Source organism: Nipponia nippon, unplaced genomic scaffold (assembly GCF_047370975.1).
Source record: "Nipponia nippon isolate SJK-2023a ecotype South Korea unplaced genomic scaffold, ASM4737097v1 scaffold_20, whole genome shotgun sequence".
Lineage (NCBI taxonomy): Eukaryota > Metazoa > Chordata > Aves > Pelecaniformes > Threskiornithidae > Nipponia > Nipponia nippon.
This window is the reverse complement of record NW_028262337.1, coordinates 9,164,036-9,182,206: the sequence shown is the minus strand read 5'-3', so window position 1 is coordinate 9,182,206 and position 18,171 is coordinate 9,164,036. Positions and strand designations below refer to the sequence as shown.

The following is an 18,171-nucleotide window of genomic DNA, read 5'->3' as shown; positions in this document are numbered from 1 at the left end:
GAAATTTTCCCATTATATGCAGTACTAGCTCAAGCTGATGTCAAATGCTAAACTTTCCACTGCTTGTTTAAGCAAAGTTCCTATCTGCAGTTTGGTCCAGACAATGCAAAAAAATCAGATTGTATTTGAGTTATTTTCATATTGGAATTATGTGCCCCTCATAGATGCAAAATGCAACACTGAAATATTTCAAAAGAATGTAGGATAGTTTCCCAACTTCTGCTATTAGAAAAAATATATGCTTGCAATAATTAAAACTGGAATAAAGAGGCAAGTACATTATTTTTTATGCCAGAACCACACAGTTGATATTTTAAAGGTAGATTTCAGCTGAGGAGAGGGTCTGCATGTGTGTGTGCGTGCAGGTGAATCACACTAAATTAATTGATAATAGTAACCAAATATCATATTTTTTTCTGTATTTGCCTGGTTATTGCCTTAGTTGCTGTTAGCATTTTTCTGAAGTAGTCAGCAGTTGTTTGTTTTTCCAAAGGGTTTATTGTAGTATTTCAAAGAATTGAATAAAGTAGGATTAAAATGAGAACACAAAATGTGTAGTTAAAGGAGACTTTTTGCTCTTTTTTTATCTGCAGATGAAAAGTATAGAAAATTGGAGATCTCCAAAAAACAGTGTAGAACATTCACTTCTGAAATTATGTTCCTTTGGCAAGGTGCATGGAAAAGATTCTGAAAAAAAAAATAAGTGCTGGCAAAATTCATAGGAATGTCGGAAAAAAATTTAAAGTGTTGGCATAAGAATTCTTTAAAAATCCTCACTTATTCACATGTGAAATGAAAGTAAAAAAGCATCTGTCCTTTTTTTATGCACACTGACTAAATAAAACTAAATAATTATATTTAGCAAAGTACTAAGTTTTCTAAACAGAACTCTGTCTGCCTTTGGCTTTCTTTGTTATTTATTCCACTACACTAAAATATTGTGGTTGAATATGGGCATAATTTGGGGAAAAAACCACCAATCACCAAAGAAAACAGTGAATACAAAAAAAGAAAATATTTAAGTTTTCAAATATTATGATCTTAGTTCTAACGAAATTTTTAAGACTAAATATTATTAATACAATAGAAAAGATCTTGGATCCATACAAATTTTTTCACTCACCATAGTATAGGTAAATTTGAAGATCCTGCAGAATTTTTACTACTGTAACTATTTTGTTCACTCAAATGGAAAAAAAGCATGCATGTTAAGGTCCTAATCCTATCCACATTTAGTCATTGAAATTTAAATGTGTTTTATATAAACCAATTGAGCTGCTCATAATGATAAGATCGTATTTAGCTGTTTGAAGGATCAGAAGGGTCATTAAGAACTGTAAACTGACTTTCTTTTATTTGCTTAATTTGTTTATTTTTCATTCTATGACCAAATGTAGCTATTCTTCAGTGAAAACTAATAGGAATCTTAAAACAAAAATGAAAATCAGTCTTGTGTGGCTCAGAAATTATCGCACTTTAAAAAAGGATAATATATGAAATCTATTTCACAATCTAAAATAAGCATTTTTGTTAATAATAAAGATGAAAAATTATTTTAATCTCTTAATTCCCTCTAATTATTTTTTCTTTTTACTATGGGTGTACCATCTTACTGTTTGTTTATTGCAATCATATTTGTTTCACACCCAGTGCTGTTAAAAATAAGAACTAGATACATGATATCATTACTGTGATTTACAGTCAGTAGAATTCCTAATTGATTTGGTCCTTTATGTTGAACAGTTCGGGCCGTGGTACTTGCCTTGATAATGAGCCTCCCAAGCGTGACTTTCTTTATCCAGCTGTGGCCCCAGGTCAGGTGTATGATGCTGATGAACAGTGTCGCTTCCAGTATGGAGCAACATCCCGCCAATGTAAATATGGGGTAAGAAGTCTTAATCCTTATGCTGAGTGTTCTGCTTAGTCATTTGTATATATTCCTTTATAACATAAATCTTTAGTTAGATGCAGTAGTGGGTTACAGATTTCCGATAGCATGTCTGGTGCCATCATACATAAGCAAAGGGTACATTTTAATCCTTATGCTGCATCTTTTGCTTGAGTCATCTGTGTGTACTGTACACCAAAATGTGTGGGTAACAATAAGCTGGGGAAAGCATTCTTTAATTTTAGGAAAAAAAGGAGCCCAGAACACTTGATCCTGCTCCTTGTGAAGTGTACTACAGAGTTTTCCCTGATTTCAGTTAAATGAGATCAGGTTCGTGTTGTATTAACCTTGAAACATGAAATCTGTTGTGTTGGCTTTAACTTTTCAGTTTAAAGCTACATTTTGAAATTAGTTTTGTACTTGTGTTGATCTGTCAGGTCTGCTTTTATTTTCTTTTTTTTTTTTCTGACATTGAGTTTATTGTTTCTCACATTGTTCAGATCTCTTTCTGGAAAGATGAATTATGATTATGGGAACAGAGGAACATGAAGCTAGATAGCTGAACAGAATATTGAATAGCTAAGTACTAGCAAAGCTTTGGCTGCAAGTACCAGTGTGCAATAATTAAGGTAAATAAATTTACAGTAGAAATAAAAACCTGCACACCTAGGCCATTATACAATAAATTTATAAAATACTTACTTTAAATCTTGCAGCCCAAAGTATGTAGTAAAAGGATGCATTCTGCTGTGCTTGTCATCAAATAATCAGCTGAGACTAAATTAAATAAACCTTCAAAACATACCTAGTGGTTTAAAAGTGAATAGTTTTAATAATATTTTAATTTTTAGATTATTCAAATAAAACAATGTAATCATTGAATTTATACCCTATTTACTTCTCTAAAGGCTAGCTACAAAGAAAGTCCATTTTTAATATCCCTCGGGTGATAAATACAGTATTATTCTTGGGATGCCTCTTTGGCAGATTCCATTGTGCAAAATTTTAAAAGCTGTATGTAGCTGGCTGACTAGATCACTGGGCCTTCTGCTCCTGATCCCTCATCAAACCTCTTTTGGCCTTTATTGTTCCTCTTTAAGTTCTCACTTCCCACCACTGTTCTTTAAGGGCCCTGTTTCCTGTCACTACATCTAAGTAATTTTTTTTTTTTCTTTTTTCTTACAAATTCTCACCACACACACTCTTTTATTTTCAGACTAAGGAAATCTGCAGGTATTTAGTCTATGATTTATAACACAGCCTTTGGAGATATACTGCATTTTGAATTAAACTGGAAAGTTAATAATGTGCGAAACCTGGCTTTTCCACATGTATGTTATATTTTTCAAACACTGTTAAACTATGTAATCATTGTTGTGATGATCACACTGCAAGTACGCTTTATTTCTTAAACCAGTTTCTAAATCACAAACAATTGGAAGCGATGAAGATGTGTAGGTAATATTGGATTTCTGCCTTCTGCTTTCTTTTTGTTTTAAAGTTTTTGTTGGGATTCCCTTATAGTTACAAAAAAGAGATTGACACTTAATTGAGGTAATAGTTAAAAGAAGTTATGTCTTCATGTGACATTACCAGTCCTCTGAACTGATGTAGCGTATTGTGTTCCATCAGTGTGCTGTCAATGTGAGCATAACTTATGTCTCAGAAAAAAACATGTATTTTTAATAATAGTATTCAAACTGCATATATTAAGATAACAGGTTATTGTAGAAGTCTGGTGATATCTACTCTAAGAAATTATATGCATTTAAAATAGCGTCTACATTTAAAAATATAGTCCACCATGGCCATAATGCTCTGAAAATGTGATCATGATTATTATGATCATACAGATTTCAAGTGATAATTTTGAAGGGGAAAAAAAAGTGTTGGAAAGGTGGTAGTGCAGATGGAAAATAGCCACACAAGAAAGACCTATTCATATATGAAAGGGTTTTTAGAACTGAGTAGTGGAACTAGATCTAAATACTAGGAAAAGCTAAGTTGAATACTCTGCTCAACTCTTTCATTATCAAAATTAAACAGTCAGTGCTTTAGATATTCCTATTTGATATACTGTTCACATGAAGATGCCATTAATAGTTCATTGATCTTATTCTAACAGACACATGTGCAGCTATGGACAGAAAAACACAGTAAAAATCCCTAATTAACAGGGGACCTAGTTCTTATACTAACTTTCTAGCACTTCTTTTGGCCCTTTTTATTTGAAGTGACTGGTAAAAAAGGGGTAGAGCAGGTTTTCCTACATGTGGTTTAGTGACCCAGAAGGAAATAAATTCTAAACCAAAGGGAAATCTCAGAGAAAATTGCTTGCCTTTTTGTCTTGCTCATGTTCTTTACTGATTTGTGATGGCGAGACATGACAAGAGAAACAGTCAAACTCTCAAATCAAAGGCCAAAAAATTACAAGTCTCCTTTGGGCTCTGATGTAGCTGTTGAGATAGTTGGTGTTTTTAAAGTAACTTGGAAAATCTTCATGTTCTTTCTGCTTTGGAATTCTGTCATAATGTCTTATTGGCCTTTAGAAAAATTACCTCTTTCAACCATCTAGCTTTAACGTTAATGTGTGTTCATTGCCTTTTCTCCCATATTTCCTCATCCATTCCTTCTGTATGTTTATTTTAAACTGTTTGTTGCTTTTGATCATAGATCATGTCCTAATGCTGCAAAGAATTTTGCACATTTAAGTACCCGAAGCCTTTCTCACTCTAGGAACTTGAAGTTAAATACATGGAGAGGTGTTTGAATGATTAAGGCATCAGAACTAAAGTACTAACGAGGCTGCAAGTTTCTGCCTTTCTGTGTGTATGTTTATGGACAAGGACCCAATCTGACCTTAAAAGGAGCTCTTTGGTAGTTGTTTTGATACTATTGTAAGTACTAGACCTAGTTAAACTGTTTAGTCACTTATGGACAGAACTGTTCCAGCAAAAGCATTTTGGCTATTGGTCAGATTTCCCTGTATTGTTCAGCACATTACATCAGACAAGAATTCAAAGAGGTGCTTTAGCTCTTTGAGCTGAAAAAGAACCCCTACATGTTAGCAAGTAGACAGTGATCCTTCTAATGTTACACGTGCATTGTTCTTTCTACTGTATTTTCCACCATTTTTGATAGAGTGGGTAATTTCAGAGAATTTAAGTGAAGAAATAGATCCTTTGAATAAAGAATTGAGAGGCAATGTCTCAAGGTACTTAAAATATTTCCTTTTTAGGATACACATTCACATTTAGGAGAATATTAAATTTTTGACTTACAGTAAGCCAAATTGTAATGGTGGAAATTTCACCCTATAATACTGCCGCATAGCATTTTCCTAAAGGCAATACATGCTTTCAGGTGTCATACTGGATTCACTGTCATGGGAGATTTTGAGGTTATTAGGAACAGTGCTAGTTCCTGTTAATTTATGTAGCTACTGGATATGCTACATCTTCTAAGGTGTTGCAGTGTGAATTCTCTTCTGCTGGTTGTCTTGTGTGTCTCAGTTCTTTGCTCTGTTTGTATGCCAGTTCCCCTGATAGTTCAGAACTTTTTTCAGTCCTTTTGTTTAGGTGAGCATAAGGAGAACTTTTTTCATTGACTCCTTACCTCCTTAACCTTTGAGCATCTGCCTAGTAACATTTGGCTGTTGGCTGTCTCTGGGTTAACTCAAGAAAGAATTCCAGTCTTGATTTAGAATTTCTCTGTTTTATGAGTTTAAATAATACCTGGAATACGCCTGACTGTAACTTACAGATTTTGTGGTTCAAAATAATGCTTTGCCTTAGAGCTGGTCCTCACATTTTTAAGACAGAGGCTAAAACCTCAGACATTTTAATAGCAGTTAATAGTTTATGCATATGGTTGATGTTGCTGTGGTGCATTTTATGATCTGTGAAGCTGTTGGCTGCTAGCATGGATTTCAGAGATAGTGCCTTACAATTCCTTAGTATATTTTTTTGCATTTTATGCTTTTCCACTGTCATTGGTTTCAGTAAATACTTTGAGAAGGGGCAAAAGCGGACAAACTTTCCTTTCCACTGGATATATGGCTTCACTGAAATCAGCAGGACCACTCTTTTTATTTTGCACTGAATTTAACATATCAGGTAATGTATTTTAGCTGATGACAGGTAGCTCTCTTCTTTGACATGATCTTATGTTTGCAATTAAGTTCTCCACTTAGTTTGCCAACGAAAATAGCCTTAAACTCAAATACCAGTTTTTATTCACATTTTGTTAGTGTGTTTTAGAGGACAGATAGAGTTCAAGCTATGAACTTACTGCTTGTAAACAGGCAGAATGAATGTATATTCTCAGAAATAAGGAGTCTTCCTGCTGCCTTCAATAGCTCCCTTGCATTAGTTGTTTGTAGGAACTTTTTGATGGGTTATGGGAGGTGGCCATAAAGTTTATTACCATTAATGGAAAGTTGCTGGGAAGGTGTCGACTACAAAAATACAGGACATGCAGTTGTCATACATTCAGTGCTTCCTAGTTTCCCACATGCCAGTTCAGTGACAGAATAGTTTAACTGAATTAGTTGATAATGACCAAACCAACACAGCATTGGTCAGCTAACTTTCAAATCCGGGAGAGTAAACAAATTGCTATACACAGAAGTTCTACAATATTTCGTCTAGGGTGAAATAGCCTGAATTACAATTGACCTTTGTAATCAGGTGATACGAACTTTAATGTTAGTGAATTAAACTGTCACTTTTTTCATGAAACATTGATGTGATTTACTCCAGTTAAATAAAGAGAGGTATTAAGCTTGTTGTAGGGTTTTAATAGGAAGGTTGAAGCAGATTCTGGAAGCTGTTTTTTCAGAAGGAAAGACAGAGAAGCCACTGGTGTATCTTTGCACCAGAACTACCAGTTCCCTTTTGTTCCCTCGCCCATTGATACTATGACTAGGATTGTGCATTCAGTTGAATGCACATAGTACATAGTACTTAGAAACTAACTGAAAAGTGACTTTCTTTGCCAAGCTTCATACATCATACCATGGCTAAGTTGTTTTATACTTGGTGTTTGCTAGCAGAGCTTAAGTAGTTCGATCAGATGGATTTATATTACTTTGCTCACAAATTGGTGTTAAAAGTATGTGCAGGCAAAGAGAGGAACTGAAGATCCTGGTATTATACTCTATCACTTTTATCAACCTTTCCATTATTTTTTATTTCATAAGATCTTGCAGGCCAAGTGCAAGACTTCTCATCACTATTGTGCAGGCCTTTTGCATTTAGAATGATTAAAGTTTCAAGCTTTTCTTGTGTAAGGACTTAGATAGTGCTGTAATTAAGAACATTTGAAACACTTTCAGCTTTATTCTTAAAGTGAATTTTGTTCCCTCTTTTTTTGAAGGTTAGGATGTGTATAACCAAAGGAAATCCCAGAAGTTTTCCTCTATCTGAACCTAAAGAAGTTTTACATCCTTGTTGTATCTTTTTCTAACAAGTTCCTATAGTCCCCTTTCTTCTTTCCTAGGACTATCTTGTCTCCAAATCCTCTTTCTCTTTCTCTTTCTCTTTCTCTTTCTCTTTCTCTTTCTCTTTCTCTTTCTCTTTCTCTTTCTCTTTCTCTTTCTCTTTCTCGTTCGCTTTCTCTTTCTCGTTCGCTTTCGCCTTCTCTTTCTCTTTGTCTCTCTCTCTTTCACAAGAGACACAGACGTAACATCAATGTGCCTGGATCTTATGAAAGCTGTTTAAAAAGTGCATGGGAAAGCTAGTGATCAAAGCAGGAGTGCATTAGATGATAGTGGAAGCAATAACAAGATTCCAGGTACTGAAATGTGGTTTGAATAAAGATGGGATAGGTTGCATGGGTTTGAAAAGGAAGATGCTACTTGGAGGTGATTGACCTTTTGTGGCTTCTGTAGTTTCCATAAGGTTCACATAAGCACCCAATATTTAGGAAAGAATGCTGGTAACATAATACGAATGTATGACTTAAGCTTCGGACTCTATTTCACATTCTTTCAACATGTTGTGATTCATAACATGCTGCACCATTTAATGAGCATTTGGTAGTGGAGCACTAAAATGGTAACTTGGGTGCTTATCTGAACTAAACTTTCAACCTTCTGAAGTTCACCCATAATTATAGTCTTCTAGTTTTAATCATGTTGCCATCAGCATTTCAGCAGTAAGGCTGAAAATACTCTAGGTTGATGCTTTTCAGGTCTGAATTGTAAGTTATAATTCAAGCTGATTATTTTGGTGCTCTATTTTAGCAAATGCTCATCAAGAGGTGCAGCATATTACAGATTAAACATGCTGAAGTAACATAAAATACTAATTAACATTGTAAAATTTTATGAACAAAAAATTAAACTCCCAAATTATCAGTTTAATATGCATTTTGAATGTATTTCCCATCTTATTTTTTTTTTAATATTATAGGCCAAACTGCTAACTTTTGTTGGAGGCTTTCATTAGTGTTGAAAACATTAAGAACAGCACAGCAATTTGATCTTTGCTCATATTACTGAGTTTTCATTGTGCTGTATTGTTAACCATTTATGATGAATTTGATATAGAATGCTTAGATGTTACATAATTTGAAATGCCTATATGTAACTCTGCCTAACACAACAGAAAGAGGCTCCATCATTGATAACACTTAGGCAAAAGGAAGATAATTTGATTTGCTGTTTTTTTTCTCTAGATGGGTTCAGCTTTGTTTAATTTACTGCAAATACAAGCATCCGAATTCCAAACTGAAGTCATGGAGCCCTAAGATACACCGTTACAGGTTGTCATCTATCTTGTCTTGATCTTGTGAAAGGCCTCAGCTTCAGTTTATGTTTCCTGGATTTTTAAAACACTTCCCCCTGTTTGCTTTACAAATTAATAGTTATTAAATCCACACATTTAGAGACTGACTTTGAGGTCAGTGATTAATTTTCAGATTATGCTTCTTTCTCTTAGTTTCAGTAAATTATTCACACATTTAATGTTGGCAAAAGATATGTTAGCTTCATCCTGTGTCGGCCAATGAAGAAGAGGCTACTCTAAAGGGTCACCTTATGTTGATGGGTGGGTATGGATGGGTGGGTGGGTGTGTGTGCATGCGTGTGTGCATGTTAGTGTGTGTGAAAAAAAGCAGTATACTTTCTACTAGTGATTTTGGGCCTGACCTTTCCAGGGCAATTCCTCATATGTTTTTAAGTCTGGCTTATTAAAAACAGTTGCTTAGAGATGTTACAGATAGGATGGTGGTAGTAAGGAAATAGCTCAAATCAGTAACTATGAAACTAAGGTAGTACTAGGTATAGGGTTGAGCTGGAGAACAGAAAGCTTTATGCACCTTAGTCAGAATTTCTCTGTTAACTTTCCAAAATCAGCTGAAAATAAGGAAGACATAGCCATAGTAGTACCTGATATAGTTCCATTTTCATTTAATAGAATAACAGCACAGATGTATTTTCCACTTCTTTTTAGGTATCTTATTTGTTTTCAAATGACTATTAATGTTATTTTTCATTTCATGTACAGGGTGATGGAGAATGTACTTCAGATTCTAGTCTTTCAAATGCAAAACAGCTGGGGAAAACAAACAACTTATTTAAGAAGTTTGGCTATATTTAAAAGAAATTGCAAAAATGCTTTAATTTCTTGGTTTAAGTATAAATTACTTTTACAAATTGATACAATGTGTTATTTTAGTTAATAAATCCTCTGTGTTTTGCGTAGTTTTCCATAAGGAAATATTCTGTTGATCTTGGGATATCGTATGTCTGTCTCAAACTGAACTCCTTTCTGATTTAAGCAGAGGTTTTTGCTCTAATATTAATAGTATGATACAGCCCATAGTAATTTTACATTACTTCTGTTTTGTCTTTAGGGATTTACTGAGGCAAACTCCTGCTGAAATTAAGGTCTGAATAAGGACTACCAGACTATGTCAGTAATATCTAGTTTTGATATAGTGCTTTTCATTCTATCTCCCAAAGCAATTTAGGAAGAAGGAAGATATTTTTCTCATTTTGTGGAGTAGGGAGGTGAGCTGAAACGCTTAGAATCATCCTGCAAACAGATGAATGACTAAAATAGTTTTGGAGTGCTGTATCCATTAATTCACACAATTCAGCTGATTATTTGTTTGGAATTAAAATGTCTGGGTGATGTTAGTTCAGTGAATTTGGAGGAGTCTAGTGCCATGAAGAAGCCTGAGTATACAGAAAGAATCCTATCGGAAGGAAATTGTTAAATACTCTCATTTGTGGATAAGTTAACCTGTCAATGAAATACATGTTTTAATTATTATTTCTCCTTATAAGTTAATATATAGATGGTATACTTGGGTAGGCATATCAAAAGTGATATTCTGCACATAAACTCTGGAGCACAAACCAGAATTCTGGATTCAAATCACCCTGAAATATAGAATCATAGAATCATAGATTACCAGGTTGGAAGGGACCTTAAGGATCATCTGGTCCAACCTTTCTACCACAATCTAGACAAGGTGGCCCAGCACCATGTCCAGCCGAGTCTTAAACGTGTTCAGTGTAGCAGAGTCAACGACTTCCCTGGGGAGATTATTCCAATGGTTAACTGTTCTCATTGCGAAAAATGTACCTCTCATGTCCAACTGGAATCTCCCTGGGAGTAACTTGTACCCGTTACCCCTCGTCTTTCCATGTGACTCTTTGTGAAAGGGGAGTCTCCATCTTCTTCGTAGCCACCCTTTAAGTACAGGTACATGGCAATGAGATCACCTCTAAGCCTCCTTTTCTCAAGGCTGAAAAAACCCAGCTCCCTCAGTCTGTCCTCATACGGCAGGCTTCGCAGACCTTTGATCATCTTGGTGGCCCTTCTCTGGACCCCCTCCAGCCTGTCCACATCTTTTTTGTATAACAGGGACCAAAACTGTACACAGCATTCCAGGTGTGGCCTGACAAGTGCCGAATAGAGTGGGATAATGACTTCTTTGTCTCTGCTGGTGATGCCCTTGTTGATGCAACCCAGCATCCTGTTGGCCTTCTTGGCCACAGCAGCACACTGTTCACTCATGTTGAGCTTCCTGTCCACTAGGATCCCCAGGTCCCTTTCCACAGAGCTGCTCCCCAGCCAGGTGGATCCCAGTCTGAGCTGCACTCCTGGATTATGTTTTCCCAGGTGAAGACCTTACAGTTGTCCTTGTTGAACTTCATAAGGTTCTTGTTAGCCCACTCTTCCAGCCTATCCAGGTCTTCCTGCAGGGTGACTCTCCCTTCTGAAGCGTCCACTTCCCCACTCAGTTTGGTGTCATCTGCAAACTTCATCAGGCTACACTTGATCCCATCATCCAGATCACTTAGGAAGATATTGAATAGCGTTGGGCCCAGTATCGATCCCTGGGGGACCTGACTTGTGACGGGTTGCCAGTTTGAAAAAGAGCTACTCACCACCACCCTTTGGGTGCAGCCTGTCAGCCAATTCCTCACCCACTGCACAGACCACTTGTCCAGGCCATAACGCATCAGTTTCTCTAGGAGGAGGCTGTGGGAAACCGTATTGAAAGCCTTGGAGAAGTCCAAGTAGACAATGTGAACCGCTTGCCCCATGTCAACCGAGCAGGTCACTTTATCATAGAAAGCCACCGAATTTGTCAGGCATGATCTCCCCTTGGTGAAGCTGTGTTGGCTTTTCCCAGTCACATGCTTCATTTGACTTGTGATGGCCCCCAGGAGGATCCGTTCCATGACTTTCCTGGGGACTGAAGTAAGACTTATGGGTCTATAATTACCCGGATCCTCCCTTGAGCCCTTCTTGTAGATAGCAGTAGCATTTGCCTTCCTTCAGTCCACTGGGACATCCCCCGATCTCCACGACTTCTTGAAGATTATGGAGAGTGGCCCCGCAATGACATCGGCCAGCTCTCTCAACACCCTCGGGTGGATGGCATCAGGGCCCATCGATTTGTAGGGGTCAAGCTCCTGTAATAATTCACATACTAACTCCTTCTTCACTGATGGTGGGTCTATGTTTGGATCCTCCTGGATTTTCGTTCCCACTGCCTGGGATCCCAACAGTGTTGATAAAGACACAGGTGAAGAAGGTGTTGAGAACCTCTGCCTTTTCAGCATTGTTGGTGATTCACCTCTACTGTTTTAACAGTGGGCCTATGTTTTCCTTCTGTTTCCGCTTGCAACTTACATACCGGAAGAACCCTTTCTTATTTTTGACGTCTCTGGCCAGTTCCAATTCAAGTTGAGCTTTTGCCTTTCTAACTGCATCTCTGCACACTCTGGCAATACCCTTGTAGTTCTCAGTGGAAAATCTTCCACTTCTCCATCTCTGGTACGCATCTCTTTTGGTTTTAAGCAGACCCAGGAGCTCGTGGTTGAGCCAAGGGAGCCTCTTGCTCCACTTACTTCTCTTTCTTTTATAGGGGATAAACTGATTTTGTGCTTCCGAGAGAGCATAGATGTTTTCAAATTCCAGACTGTTATCCAGATCTGATTTTTTAGGTTCTGTCTATATTGGAATAGTTGAAATCTTTGTTTCTTAATGCAATTGAATTTTTGGCTTTTCAGAACATTGAACCAAACATCACAAAGTCAGCACAGCTATTAATTTAAATATTTGAACTTGATCAGATGCAAAATAAACACAAGGTCACAAGTAGAATCGTCACAATCTGACACTTTTAGTTATGATTTGACAATGTAAACCATACATGAAACATAAGCAAGTAAATTACACTAATTTAGCTCAACAAAATGAGAAGGTAAATTAAATGTAACAGTAAATAAGGCAGAATTACGATGGGAGCACCTCATACTGTGTCTGAAAGGAACCAATTTTAGGTTTTCATTTTGAAATCCAGACTGTATTGAAGTTTGGATTCATGGTTGATTTAGATATGAATTTGATTTAGTGTTGAATTCTAGCACCTTAATGGATGTGAAATTTGTAATCTAGTTAGATTTTTCAAGAATCTTTGTGATGTGTCTTCTGTTCTTTCCCTGTTCTATTCAGTATCTTAAACCATATCTTTATTTGTGGGTGTGTATCTTAATCTGAAAATTTTATCAGCTGAGTGGCAAAAGTAAGTGTTTTATTCAGAGATTTAAGGAACTAAATATTTGTACTGTTTGCATTTATTCAATGAAAAATTCTAATCTGAAAAGTAAGATAGTTTTACATTGGCTGCAGGTATGCTTTTACAAGTGGCAATATTTCTCCTAAGAAGAGGCTCAACAATGCGCTTAAGTTTTCATAGAGCCACCCACCAAACAGGAAGAAATAGTTTAGGCCTATTTGTCAAAAATTGGATGGAAACTCCAGAACTCATCAGTACTTATTCCTCATCATTTCAGACCATTCTAATATGGTATATTTAATGGATTTTTTAAAAGATACCTTGCTTCTACCAGTCATGAAACTATATACACTGTATTAACAATCCTGCAAGAATGGCACTGGCTGATTTTAAACTTGGAAAAGAATTTTGCATTATTCAATAAAAGCTTGTATTGTTGAACTGTTACTGCAGCTGCTAGTGAATAATGTATAAATAAATCCATTTGTATATGCAGTACAATGCAAGAAACATGAATCTTGGCATAAAACTTAACAGTTGTTCCTGTTGATGTGTATAGAAAAGATAGCCCAGGTGCCAGATACTCATTCATTTCCTCAGAGAAACAATGAACTTTGGGGTGGGGCAGGGGGGCACGCACCTAATAACTTTCATTTACTCACACTGTCTTTCCCTTTTTACTCTCTGTGCCAAGGTTCAGCCATAGAATCTATACAAGAATTATTTGTAGGATATGATTTCAAGCAGCAGTTAAATAAAATTAAATAGTAATGACTATCATAAGACCATTTTAAAGATCTGAGTATCTTTCAAATTGTAAAAAATACTTAAAAATAGAAAATATCTATAAGCAGGTTGTGAACTCTTGCACAGTTCTCAAAGTAATACAACAAAGATTATCATGTAAGTAATTTACTGTAAAAGCAAAACACTTCTGATTCCATTCTGCATACATAACCAAATCCAAAGGCAACTGAAGCAACTATGAAGATTTCCATTGTTCAGCCAACTTTGGATCATGCCCACATTATGAATTTCAACCCCTAGATAGTTTTAACAATGAATCTCCAATGTCAACAGAACTGGCTTAATTTAAATGAGTAAATGTGCAAAACCAAATACAGTAGGAAGAAAGATGATTTGAAAACCTGTGTTTAATGCTGACAGCATAGGGAAATAGGATAGGCTAAAAAATTTATGAAATATCAGTTGGAAATTTAAAAAGCCTAAAGGAAATATTTTAGTACATAGCTCAATTAGTACTAAATACATGTGCACTGTTTTAGCAAGTGTTACAGAAGAGGAGTGCAAGTAGTCTGAGCTCAGAAACTTTGGTTTTAACTGAAGGAAACAAAACTAATTGTTGCTGTTTCATATTTAAAAATTAATAGTATCCTTTTAGCATGCAATTTTGAGGCAGATAGTGACAGTAATGGAAATGATACAGCGCATCTGAAGACTACTTTTACAGCAACACTGAAATATATTAAGCCCAGTATATACTAAGCACTAATGAAGAAAAAGGCAACTATAAAACATTACTTGCATGGCAGGTGTGAAAAACACATTCAATGTGTCCAAATATTTTTTTGGCATAATACTGTTAGGTAAAATATGGTATGGTGGCTTTGAAATTGCTCCAGAATATTTCACAACCATCTATAGATGTCTCTCTTCAGCCCAGTTCTTAATAGCCTCCATTTAAAACAAATTTGTGTATACGTGTGTGTATGAGGACTAGAAGCAATTTTAAGCTTTTATTCTGATCAACTTGCTTCTGCCTTCTTTCCTAGGAAGTGTGTAGAGAGCTCTGGTGCCTCAGCAAAAGTAACCGCTGTGTTACCAACAGCATTCCAGCAGCTGAAGGTACTCTTTGCCAAACAGGGAGCATTGAAAAGGGGGTGAGTACAAATAATTTATTGTTTGAAGAAGCAATTTATTGTTTTAAGACTGCAGGAAGAAAAACCTAGAAAATTAAAGTACTTACATGCAACCCGAAGAGTTCAAAAAAGAGTTATTATTTCAGAATACATTTGCATCCTAATGGAAGTACCCTACAGAATTATTTCACAATTATTTTATATATGTAATTTAATAAAACATTTGTCGTCACTATAAAATTCTGTAGCCTGGATCATTAAAAAAAAACCCTGTTGCATACTCTCTGTATATTTTTTAGTAATTTTTGTAAAAACTCTTTAGTTTAATCTTTATTAAATTTTATGGCACTCTTCCATAAAGGACTGTTACAACTCTAGGTCTGGCACGGACTTTGAAAATGTGTAACATAGATCTAGAGCCTGAACTCTCTTATTTTGTTAGAAGATTAAAAAAAATCTTTATTCCTTCACATATAAGCTGAATCATACAAGCATATACAAAAATGTTGCCTTAATAAAAGGGTTTTCTAAAAGCCCATATTTCCCAGTGGCCTTTCTGTTTTGACTTTCAGTTATTCTTTCAGTATTCAGTTATACTTGCATAACTGTTTAGCTTTAAAGGACTTTGCTGTGCAGTCTGATAAACTCTTCTACCTGACAGAAAAGTACAGAAAGTCAGTGTTGCAATAGATAAGTTTAGTGCTGCTGTATCTGTCTGAACATACAAATTTGGATTTAAAAACAATGTCTGTCTATCAGTAGTTACAGAGAAAGTTCTGAAACTTAGTTTTAGATTAAGAATAGTAAGACAGTGTTTGTCAATTACAAGGCAAAATCTATACAGATCTCTACAGAGGAGAGAAAAATATTTTAAATTATTAATTCACAGGGCATGTACTGGAGGAAAAAAAATAATTCCATATGCCTTTTTCAATATAATATCTTTTATGTAGGCTTGTACAAAGTGAAGTGTGCTTATTATGTTAAACAATTTCCAGTATCTGTCTGAGAGTTGCTGCATCTGTCCATAAGATTTACTGCTCCAGATTGGATTTTTTCCTAACAACGACTACCGACATCTATTCTCATTTTGACTTTTGCCATGCTAGCTGGGCTGGTTTCAAAAAAGATTACACTGCATTTTGACTTGTAATCTGGTGTTTAAACAAAAAGAATGAAAGCTTTTGGGCAGCTGTCACAGTTTATTAATGCTTGTTGACGGCTTCATTCAGGGCCTCTGACCTAGCATCATTCTGATGGCTTTTCCATGCTGAGTTTGAAAATATTGGTAAACCATGTTAAATAAATTCATTGAAGGGGTCATTTAAAAAAATAGAGCGCTTAGAGTTAGCCAATGAAAATAGAGAGACCTTCGCATTCTACCAAAAATGTTACCTTTTATTAGAGTAATAGAAAATGTTAGAAGCCCTACTCTTAAATCAACAGTTTACGTTTATTTTGGAACCACCAGTCCTTGTCAATAACAAGGAGCAATTTACCTCAATTTATATTTTTTAAACCATGAGACTACAATGAACAAGTTGAGATGCTTTAAGACCCTACTACTGTGTCCACTTGCCAGAGGCTTTAATCAGTTTGCTCTCTACAAAACATCTTTTTCCAGTCATCAGTATCTCGTTCCATCATTAGATTTTAGAGGGAAATGATAGAATCTGTACTGTTTTACAAAGGTAGACTGTTCATGCCTGTTAAGAGCAGAGAATTGTATCTGTAAACTGCAGCTTCAAAGTTTCCTGTAAATTAATAGTTCCTGATAGCAAAAAACCAGAAAACATGAGTGCTTTCCAAATATGTAGTTCTCTTTGCTACACACTAAGGAGAAAATAATAGGTTGCAATTCTATAACACTTTATTGTTATTATTACTACTACTACTACTACTACTACTACTACTACTACTACTACTGCTACTACTGCTACTACTACATTTATATTGTAGTCACACCTAAAGGCCACAACCAAATTAGGCCCTATTTTCCTGGGCTCTGTCCAAATATATAATAAATGACGTTCCCTGCTCTAAAGGCCTAACAGAATCTCACAGAATCTCAGAGTACTGCATCATAATTCAAGGGTCGGTTTCTGCTTTTAGTTACACTAATTTAAGTTTGGTGTAACTATTAACTCAAAGCAAAATTTGATGCAATGTGCATTAATATCTTATTGGCAGAGTTGGGAGGGATGTCTACAATTAAAATGGCTTAACACTCTATTGTAAAACCTTCTTTCAGTTGCTTATATATACCTGCCAAACTTTTAACTCTGTGGGTTGAAATTTTCCACAGTAGATGTCTGCCTATGCCTGAAGGTTTTTAGAGTGTTGTCCATAAAAATTACTCAGCTGTTTTCTGCATACAGGGAAAGAGAATAGAGTGGTTTCTTGCTACTGATGAAACTTGTACTTCTGTTCTGTTTTGAAGCTTTAATATGTTCATGCATTGGTGAAGGGTTTTACGTATCGACTGTGTTCAAAAAGGTACACTTTTTCCTAATTCGTAATAATAATTTTAAATATACATGAACTTTCTCTCTGGTATACCCAGAGATGTGTTTGCGAAGGTAAACTAACTCATAGATTTTAAAAAAAACTCTGATGAGGAAATGGTGCATATAAAACAATAAGACAAAACTGATAGGATGTTTATTTTGTCTTTGAATTTAAAGTAATAAAAAAAGTAACCTTTTCTAACATCATTGTTTAGATCCATGCTAGGGATGTAAATGAGGGGCAAATGTACAAAAAGTGAGAACACAGTGTGATGAAAGGACAGTTTATATAGCTAGATTGTGTGATGATTTAAGTTATCATTGAACATTAAGATAAGGTAAATTTAAGTTATTATTGGACATTAAGTTTTCTTACAAAATGATTGTAGAAGCAATGATTGAAAATACATTGGTAAAATTAAGATGGCAAATTTAAATTGAATTAATCTTTTTTTTTCCTCCTACAAAAGATGAAATTAATTTTCCTCAATATTAGAGTCCTTGCTGTGTGAGTTTTCTGAAAGCATACTATTGTAAATCTTAGTTCTGTTAAACAGCTAATATTCATATAAAAGTGATCTCAAATGTGCCACAATATCATGTTTTATTTTATTGTTAATGATCACTATAAGAGAAATTTCAGACTGCTTACATTATTCACAGTTTTTTGCACATTTTATACATATTCAAATGCTTCACCACTGTCTTTCTAGCTGAACTAATTGAAAGTTATTTATTCAGTGTTACAGAAGAGTTAACGTTTCAGTTCTAAACCTTTCATGAAGGATTGGTGTTTTAACATAGCTGTCACCTCTTCTTGTTTCTTCATATACTGGTTACTCAATAGTCCTTA

General features: G+C 35.4%; 1 protein-coding gene across 2 annotated transcripts in view; it reads left to right on the top strand.

The window, feature by feature from the left end:
* Positions 1–18,171, top strand: part of ADAMTS6 (ADAM metallopeptidase with thrombospondin type 1 motif 6) — a 157,239-nt gene that overhangs the window by 82,598 nt on the left and 56,470 nt on the right. The window contains exons 11-13 of one of the 2 annotated variants that reach the window (XM_087759850.1): positions 1,744–1,885; positions 9,855–9,902; positions 14,725–14,832. In XM_087759850.1, coding sequence (XP_087615976.1) covers positions 1,744–1,885; positions 9,855–9,902; positions 14,725–14,832 — 298 coding nt within the window. The remainder of the gene's footprint in view (positions 1–1,743; positions 1,886–9,854; positions 9,903–14,724; positions 14,833–18,171) is intronic. The other variant, XM_087759851.1, reaches the window with a different exon arrangement.